We start from the raw sequence: 9,439 nt of genomic DNA, 5'->3' as shown, positions 1-9,439 counted from the left end.
TGGGGACTTAGTAGCCCTAGTGGAGACAGTTGACAATGTGTTGTGTGGATGGTGAGGGGAAGTGACTCTGAAGACATGTTTTTAATGCTTTGAGAAACTCAAACTGAAGACTAAAAGTGAGAGACGTTATATGAACAGGGTTTCCAGAACCCAAACGCTCTGCTAGGCCAGAAATCTCAAGGGGTTAAATGAGAAAACATGTTGTGGTTTAGGTGACCTGACCGTCTACATAAAAGACACGAGTAGCAGACTGAGTGAGCCACCCTGCTAAGGAATGACACATGGTTGTTTATGAGCCCAAATCACAAAGCTTTCAGTTTCAAAAGTAATTTATTTTGAGTCAGTGTCAGACTGTCCAGAGCAAAGGCCTGCAACGTCCTACCAACTGATACACATGGTTCGAACTCACCGCTTCAGAAAGTTTAGGATGCTTACATAATGTTCTGTTAGCAATGTTGAGCTGGAGAGACACTGTGGTGTCAGACTTCCTGACTGGTTGGACATAGAACAGAAAATGCCAGAATAGGGTTCAGTATGATTGACTGGTTAGTGTTCAGCCTTTTCTGACTTATAGAAATAAAGTCCGTGCTAATGCCTCTGCTGCTTCTGTCCTTTTTGTTGATGTCAGAACTTATTTAAGATCGACTGAAGAGGAATCCTCCGTTCCCAGCAGTGTCACAGATGAAAGACTCAGTCTTCACTCTGAACTTGTGATCTTCTTCAGGATTCAGGTCAGAAGTTTATTGATTGATTCAGACATGTAAAGAAATATTCAGGAGTTACAGACAAACTCTTCCTCAAGATCACAGATTCAACAAATCGCTACTTCTGGCAGAGCTTTGTTCTATAGAACTTGGTTAATGCTATGAACAATATCATCTGGTTCATTAATGTCTGTAATGCTAACATGTTGTAAACAGTGATATGCTTCATAATAAGCTAAAGTACCACATGAAGACATTATGACTGTACACTGTGATCTTTGTAAGAAATCAGTAAAGTTCTCTGCTGTGGTGACCTTAACTACAACTAGTGTCACATAGACGTACATGTGGCACTGATCCTGATTGCAGTCTGCTTGTGGGTTTAACTGTTTATCATGGGCTGTCCGTCGGTCGACAAGGCAAAGTGCTCACTTCAGAAGTATCTCACAGACGGATGCTCATAGAAATGGTGCAGAAATGCAAATCTAGGTAGTTTGCTCATTTTGGCGTACACATTTCTGTGAATCTGAAAATCTTCCTCAACTTTGGTGTTTGTTACATTTTGCTTGTAATTTCCTATATTACACCCAATGAGAGAGAGAGCGGGGATAACACACCGTGTGGAGCTTATCTCCAGTGGGCTGGAGAGTGGTTCTCCCTTTTCTCTCCCTCATACCAGCAATGAAGTTTATGTCACCTAAATCCATCTCAGCAGAAGGTCTGGCTGCAGGGAGAAGCAGACCAGATATAAATATGTGGGCTCAGGACAGGTCTGATCCCACACAGCAGAGTACAAAGGCCACAGAGAGGCGGTGTAGAGCAGAAGCAGGTGGAGGGCAGCTGCTCTCATTTGCTGACCACCTTTGGGGAGAAGGAAGTGATGACAAGACAGTGCTCCTCTGTGGGGCTGCTGCTGCAGACGGGAAGATTCTCTCGAAATCGATCAAGCAAGAACTGGAGGACAAAAACAAAAGGCAACACTGTTCTTAGAAAGCTGGAACCTTGAAGATACTGTAGGCATTATGCACACTGTGAATAACTACATGTGACTTGTTATGAACACATCATCTGCACATAAAGTTGTTGGCAGGTTGGAGGTTGATCTCCTGTGTTTGCATCGACCAAATTAGTGCCATCTGACACAGTGTAAATATAATGAGACCGTGGGCCTAAAACAACGTTAATGTAGCTCTACATCTTATTTATCATTGTACAATTTATTTTGTTTATCATTTATTCAAGTCTAATAGTGGTCAATAAAGTCAAATCATATGGCATCAGTCCAGAAAGTCTGAGGTAAAATTATCACTTTCCTGTCCAGTCAGAGTTACAGGAACACTGGTTGAGCAACAACTCAGGCTTAGCCCGACGGACCAGGTTACTTTCCTAGCACAAGTTGCTATAGTAACTGAGCTTCAACTACATTGAGTTTGCTTTATGGAATGAACTGAACAACGGAGATAAGCCTGGTTTATCTGGTAAACTGGTTTGATGGAAGGGGCCGTGTGGTGAATGAGTTCATCGGCGCTCACGTCGTCTGGGATCTTGTACGGAGGACGCAGCAACTGTTTGATTGTCCCATACTGGAAGATGAGGAAGTACGCTCCCACAGGTATCAGAATGAACAGGACCACGACGACAGGCACCACAGCTGCTATGATCTCTGACTGTTTGGAGTCTTCTCCTGGGGAATGTACAGCACACACACACACACACACACACACACACACACACACACACTCCATTACACCTCGAATCATGTTCTGACTTCAGAGGCTTTGACTTAAAGCTAGCAATGTTTAAAATAGATTCCACAAACAATAAGACGAGACACTTTAAGAAGCTTGGACTTATAAAGGACCCAGCTGCTGGTTGTTCATGTTGTAGCACATTAAAGCTCATTAAATAATCTAAATCATCTTCGCTTCACAAATAAATTGTGATTATGCATTTAGCTATGTTGAGATCTTTTGGTTTTTGTCTCCTTCTGTATGAATGCATGTCCCATTAATGCACCTTACCAACTGTACTAAACGCTGCTACTCACTAGTCAGAGACGCATTTCAGCCCACAGAGTACACGACACTTTGAATGAATACACAACGAGCACCAACGTGTAGTCAGCTTCACCTTTGATTTAAGGCTGTGTGGTTACAACACATCCCAACAACACCTGCCAAACACCACAAGAAATCCCCAAGTCAAGTTGAATCATGCTTATCATTGTGTTCATGATACGAACAAAGCTGCTGCTTTAACGCTTTTTTACAGCCGACTGAGTTTGGAAGTCAGTGCTTCATGAAGTCAGAGCTTCATGAAGTCAGAGCTTCATGAAGTCAGAGCTTCATGGCAGACTTTGTGAAATGGACCCTGCTTGGGTCATGAGTGTTTACGGTGACGGTGTCTTAACCATGAAGCTGTTAGCTGTTAGGACAGCAAATCACAGTAGGAACTCTTTGTACATTCTGGACAAACCAAACAAGCAACACAGACGATTGGTTCTTTAACGTGTCGACAACATTTTTTTCTTCTTCACGTCTTACCGGCCTCAGGGATGAGCTCACACTGAGCACAGGCGCCCAGTCCGACGGGCGTACTGAAGTAAAGGTACTGCACCTCTGCACAGTACCGCTGTCCCACCTGCAGCGCAGGGATGGTCACCGAGGACACAGCATCTACGTACTCCTGTTGAAGAGTGGAACAACAACAACACACATTACAGATCTAAGCACGCTGTCACCCTTTCACTCGATGAATACTGCTTCACACTCGGGACGAGTAACAACGGGAGGATTGTGACCATTAGCTCATGAGAAGAGGAAAGTCAAACCCTTGGATCACTATGTGATGGAGAAGTGTCAGCAGACGGCAACATGTGGATTAGACTCGTCTCAACGGTTACGGTGGAGTGCTTACAGTACCTCATGGATCACAAAAGGCCCCACTAATTATTAGACATTAGTTTACAAGTGAATATTCCAGAGCTCTGAATTCTATAGAAACCTTCCTGCTTCTCAGGTCTGGTTGAGATCATGTTGAACTTGAGCGATGAAAATACTCTGGTCAATATCCAAATCCACAACATATAATACGATCATCTCAGAAGTAAGTATATATATATATATATATATAGTGTTCTCCAGGGCTGCATGGTGGCTCTGCTGTGGGTTAGATGGCACACTGTATACATGGAAAGGTTGCCAAAGCCAACATACATATTTTGGACTGAGGACGATAAACATACACGGCCAGAGTTTAGCTGACTCCGTAGGATAGGTAAGTGAGACTAGATTGTGATTTATTTGATCACATCTAACAGCTGGCTCTCTATTCTATGGTGAAAGCTTCTAATGTTCAAATATAAATGAAAGTTAATGTGAAGGAATCCTCTGGAGAGCCAGACAGTAGAACACAGGCCCTTGGGGAAGCATCCTGAATGTTCTTGTTCCAAACAGCCAAAGGGAAAAGTTGAAAGCAGACACGTCCTGAACAACTGGTTTCTACTTGCACTACGTACCAGCAGTGCATGCTGGGACACGATGAGGTGAAAATGATCCCAACTGTAGTACGTGTTGTAGCTCCACACTGAGCCACATTCAGTGGGAAAAGTCTATTTCTCTCCACATTTTAGCCTTCTGGATAAACAAAGCTGCCATTGTCAGTCAATGCAGCTGTTAACAAAGTGGAATGTTTTGGTGGTCAGACGACTTCACAGCTATGAAGTAGAGATTACTACTACTACCTACAGCGACATGGTTCCTCTCACCTGCCGGGGTTCTCCCTCCTTGCCATAATAGACCCGGTGTCGAGCGTTGTCTCCATGTTCCTGAGCCAGACTGTGGTTCCTGCTCAGAAGTACAGTCAGGGAGCCCGGCTTTGCACCTGCAGTCAGACTGAAGTCTGGAGTACACGAGTCACCTGGACGAGCACAACAGATATCATGAGTGTTGCCATAACCAGGACAGATCTACTGAAGGTGTGAGAGCCAATACAAACAACTCATCAATCTAGCACAGTGGTTTTATTAAGTTATGAAAGCTTACTATGAGTTTAAGCTTTTGACACCTCACACCATGCGGTTCACACCATGTAGTTAGGTAGGTTGACACCTTGACTTACACAACTTTAATGTCCCCAAACAGGAAGTTAGAAGTCCAGTTAACACAATATAGACAATTAAAAACAATTAAAACACAGAACAACAGAGACAGCATCTAAGGTCCATGATCTATAAGACATCACATGTGTTGCTCCAGAACCTATGTTGCACATAGCTTGTTAAGTTGATGAATGACTTGGTTGGTTCTGATCTTAGGATGTGTGTATGTGCGACCAGAGGGGGGGTCTGGAGATGGATCCAGACCGTCAGCTGGTCAGCTGCTTCACTTCAGACTGCTGCACCCACAAGCCTGAGCAACTTCTCCTAGTTTGTTCCTATAACTGATTTCGGAATCTCCATCCCAACCAGCAATATAACAGGATGCTCCTGATCAAATATGTATAAAATAGAGTAAGAATTTTACAATTCACGCTAAAAAAAGTTCTGTTTTTAAGAAAATACTTTTTTTTTAAATGGCGTTGGAACATAATCCCAGGAAAACTTGTTGTTGTTCTAAAATCCCAGGTCCCCCTCTCCTCTGGTCTCTGATGGAGTGGGTTGTGGCTTCCTGTAAGCAGCTGGACTCTCAGCATGTCTCCAGACCACGGGGACAATCTCAGGACCACATTTCACTCAAAATCCATCATCAGGCACAGGGAGGAGACTGTTGGTTCTAAACAACAATGACGGCTTCTGAAGAGGTTAGCGTAGCTGCTGCAATAGCATCTGTTCTATCACAACTGGAGAGTATTTCTTCATTGAAAGAAGGACACTGAAGGCTTCTGTGGAACAGATGGTTTCTCTCTTCTCCTGACTGACTTCAGGACGAGTTGGAGTGACGGATGGTTCATCCAATTCCTTTTCCAAACTGTTTATTGAAGCTTCTCAGATGGTTCTGTGTAACAACCCGTCTGCTGGGTCAGCTTAGGGTTGAAATCATGTCTGAAATCATTCATTTCCTGAATCCTGAATATTAGACCAGTCAGACCACTCACAACGGTGGTAATATGACAGTGCTAATGTGTGTTTTAGCTTCGTGCTACATTTAGGATATTATGAAAGGCAATCCCAGCATGCATTTAGAGCTCCTGGTAGGAAGAACACAGCAGCTACACTGCTGCGTACGGCCCTGGTGACATGGCAACTCGTGGGTTCTTACCGTGTTGGCTACAGGCTTTGACTGGTCTCGAGGTCAGACCCCGTCTCTCCGCTTGCACACGTAGCATAACGCAGCCGTGCTTGCCCTCCGCTTTGGTGGAAATAACAGAACAGGAATTCGAAGATATGTGGACACATGCTGGTACATCCATCCACACAGCGCTGTCAAAGCTGAGGACAAGGAACAGATTTACAATCAGTCCACAATCATGATGTCATGATGTCATGAGCCTTTATTTACAGCTTGTAACACATTTCAAACAAAAGAACTGAGTGTGATGCCAATATATACATATTCAATAATTGCCTGACATGTGTCCAGACAAGACAGGAACTGAAGAACTTCTCAGATTCTTCTCATGCAGGTTGCAGACTGACACACAAGCATCACACCTCACCTGCTGTACTGAACGGTGTAGGTGACGTTTCCGTCCTCGGGGGAAGGAGGCCATGTCAGCAGCCATTTGTCAACATGGACGTCCTGTGGCGGTGCTGGTGGCACCTCAGACAGTCCTGGGACAGACGGGACTGGATGTAGACAGAGTAGCCAAGTTATCCAAAGCGACTTACAATAAGTGTATTCAACATCGGTTTTCGAGAGAACAACTAGTCACCAGAAGTCACAAGTGCATCTCCTTTCCTCAAACAAGCATCTAAGAGCATAAACAGAGCCAACGTACAGTGCAGAAACAAACGAATGCAATAAGTGCCACAAACTAATATAAAAACAATAAGTGCAATAAGCTAGTATGAATACAATAGATGCTAAGTAAGTGCTAAGCGGAAGGGTAGGCCTTCTTGAAGAGGCGAGTCTTCAGCCTGATGAAAGATGGGCAGCGACTCTGCTGTCCTGACGTCAGTGGGGAGTTCATTCCACCACTGTGGGGCCAGGACAGAAAACAGCCGCGACCGGGTCGATCGGCCGCAGGACCTCTGAGCGACATTAGTGCACATTAGTACAGTATCACTCAAAGAGTTCACATTTGACTGAAATCTAGTGTGAGTCACTGTATTTCAATGTCACCACAATGTGTCCCTCTCTGAATACTGGTGGAAAGCATTAGTGCTCAACAGCTCGGGGGTCAAGGAAAGATGTGAAGGAGAGTTGGTGAGGAGTTAGGAAAAGACAACGTGGTGTTCAGAGAATCCGACTCTGCTTTCACTAAGATACGTCATTCTGATGTGACGGAGGTCTGCCATGGAGAAACTACAACGACGAATGACTACAAACAGAGCAACTACAACATGACCCCATGAACTCTATTCCTCTGTATGCATGCAGGCTTTCTAAAGAGCTCCTTCCTTCCTGCTGCTGTCACACTTAATCAACATGCTTCAGTAGAAACAATTCACTCATGTGTAACATCCATCAAACTGTTCAATATCAATATAATGTAGATGCAACGGTTCAGTTGTACTGTGCTTTTTAACAGTATAATACTCTATCATAGGCCTGGCTTGTTGCCGCCGCAAGGAATGATCTACTTTCCTTTCGTAAAGGAAGGTCCAGTGTTTCCTATGCTAAAGGAGCTAATAAAGGAAGCATTGAAGCACCTTTCCTTAGCATTTAGAGAATTCAAGCAGCTCTTCAGCAAGGCCGAGATCCTCCTTGTTGCGCTGGCACCGCAGTGGCAAGCGCCAGCCAGCCGCCAGCCAGCCGCCAGCCAGCCAGCCGCCAGCCAGCCAGCCGCCAGCCAGCCGCCAGCCGCCAGCCAGCCGCAGCAAGCGAGCGGCACTCGTTCAGCACCCGTCAAGAAGCTGCTGAGTGGGCGGAGCCACATTTCCTGAGAACACCCATTGTTGTTACGATTGGTCAGCTGCCATAAATCAGTTTTATCATCATAGTATGGATTTTAGTTGAGTCACCCGTTCTCTGTATACATCCTTAGAGTAACCACGTTCTACTTTTTTGTTTCTCATTAATTCTATTTAAGTACGTGCCACAGTCCTGACGCCTGACTGACGCTTGCCACTGACTAGCCAGTGGCACAAGGAGGACCTCGCTGTCTCTCCAGCTCTTATCATGGCGGCCACTGAGAGACTTCCGGTTCGTTTCAGTCAGAGACGAACCTTCCTCAGCAGAAAGGACTATGCGACCGCAGCCCTGCTCTGTTGAAGACTACTGCTGGAAACCATTAGCGACGTTACAGACAGCGAACGTTAGACTGCGTTAGCACAAGCGCGCACAGACACAAGAGATGGTGTTTCCTCACAACTAGAACAGAGAAGTATGTTAAAATCGAAACCTTAACTGTTACGCTCACGTATTAACGTATTAACGTTACCTTGGGCGGCGATAAGAATACACAGAACATTGAACAGCATCGTGACCGCGTCATTTCACAGAGTGCGACGAATCTCCAAACACACTTGTCTTCATAGCTGTCTTCATAAGTGTCTGGGACACTTCCTCAAAACCTGGGATCGACGATAGTCCGGGAAGTTACGAGCCTCCTTATTGTCGCATTCAGCTGCAGCAGCTGACTTCCGGGAACGCCGCTTAAAGGGAACGTCACCAATATTACGGAACTATAAGAAGAAGAAGAAGAAGGTTACTGTACATGTTACATCCATATACTGTGTGGTTACATCAATGAAACCTAATCAATTCAATTTAAATCAAATAATTTAGTACAGCCCAAAATCACAGATCTTTCCTCAGAGGGCTTTACAGTCTGTACACATGCGACATCCTCTGACCTTTGACCCTCACATCACAACAGGAAGAACTCCCCAGAAACCTTTAACGGGGAGAAAAGAGGGAGAGACCTGAGGGAGAGCAACAGAGGAGGATCCTCCATCAGGAAGGACAGAAGAGTGATAGACGTCAGTGTACAGAATATATGAATTACTGAGGCATCACTCATTTCATCACTTCAATGCTGCACTCGGCAAATGAAGAGCTTATGCTTTTTATTGCCAAAATTGTAGAATGATTGGACATGAAAAAAAGAGACGTTCAATAGTTTCTGGGGGTCAACATCAAATTCATCTTACTTTTATCATTTCTGCTGCTGGATAATATATATTCATGATTTTAAACTGTAATTGTATGGCTTTTGGAGAAATTGGCCATTTTCAATATTTTAAATATGTATTTGTGATTGTTAAGATGCACAAGAGCCCTTGTGCCGTGGAACCTGTGGTGGATACCAGCTCTGCTAAAAAGGAGGTTTTCCCCTAAAAAAGATAAAAATTGTCGATAAGAAACATATTGTGTGATAGACAGACTGACTTCATGTGTGTAGAGAGAGCAGCCGGCCTAGTGTGGCTATAGGGCCTGACATGAAGACAGGCTTTCTACAGTTTTTGAGTTAGTTAAAAAGATGGTTCAAATCCTCAGATTGCTGCATGGCGCTGTCATTTGTGGTAACATGGGTCATAACATTGTGGACATGGGGGTGTTTGCTAAGAAGACACAGAATCTGTTGTATGACATTTACAAGTTCAGCACCTCGTAACAAGAGGTTACTGCCGA

At 44.4% G+C, this 9,439-nt stretch overlaps 1 protein-coding gene across 2 annotated transcripts; it reads right to left on the bottom strand.

Annotated features, from left to right (window-relative positions):
* Positions 1–311: 311 nt before the first annotated feature.
* Positions 312–8,438, bottom strand: ifngr2 (interferon gamma receptor 2). Of its 2 annotated transcripts, XR_012949466.1 has the most exons (8): positions 8,247–8,438; positions 6,360–6,489; positions 5,963–6,132; positions 4,471–4,622; positions 3,248–3,389; positions 2,237–2,388; positions 1,322–1,658; positions 312–718 (listed from the first exon to the last, which is right to left on the bottom strand). XR_012949466.1 is itself a non-coding variant. In XM_076081047.1 (7 exons), exons 1-7 carry the CDS (start codon positions 8,284–8,286, stop codon positions 1,551–1,553), a joined length of 894 nt encoding a protein of 297 aa, XP_075937162.1. In that variant the 5' UTR covers positions 8,287–8,438; the 3' UTR covers positions 312–1,550. The 2 variants fall into 2 exon arrangements, 1 of the variants encoding a protein (XP_075937162.1); XM_076081047.1 differs by having other exon boundaries at positions 312–1,658.
* Between the last annotated feature and the right edge of the window lie 1,001 nt (positions 8,439–9,439).

The sequence above is a fragment of the Anarhichas minor genome, unplaced genomic scaffold, assembly GCF_050575085.1.
Source record: "Anarhichas minor isolate MPS153535 unplaced genomic scaffold, ASM5057508v1 ptg000078l, whole genome shotgun sequence".
Classification (NCBI taxonomy): domain Eukaryota; kingdom Metazoa; phylum Chordata; class Actinopteri; order Perciformes; family Anarhichadidae; genus Anarhichas; species Anarhichas minor.
The sequence above is the reverse complement of the archived record's forward strand: the minus strand, read 5'-3'. Positions and strand labels throughout refer to the sequence as shown.

Coding starts and splice junctions, on each gene's coding strand:
- ifngr2 (XM_076081047.1), bottom strand. CDS start 8,286: ATGCTGTTCAATGTTCTGTGTATTCTTATCGCCGCCCAAG. Junction 6,490..8,246: donor TATTCTTATCGCCGCCCAAG/GTAACGTTAATA, acceptor GTCTACATCCAG/TCCCGTCTGTCCCAGGACTG. Junction 6,133..6,359: donor TACACCGTTCAGTACAGCAG/GTGAGGTGTGAT, acceptor CCTTGTCCTCAG/CTTTGACAGCGCTGTGTGGA.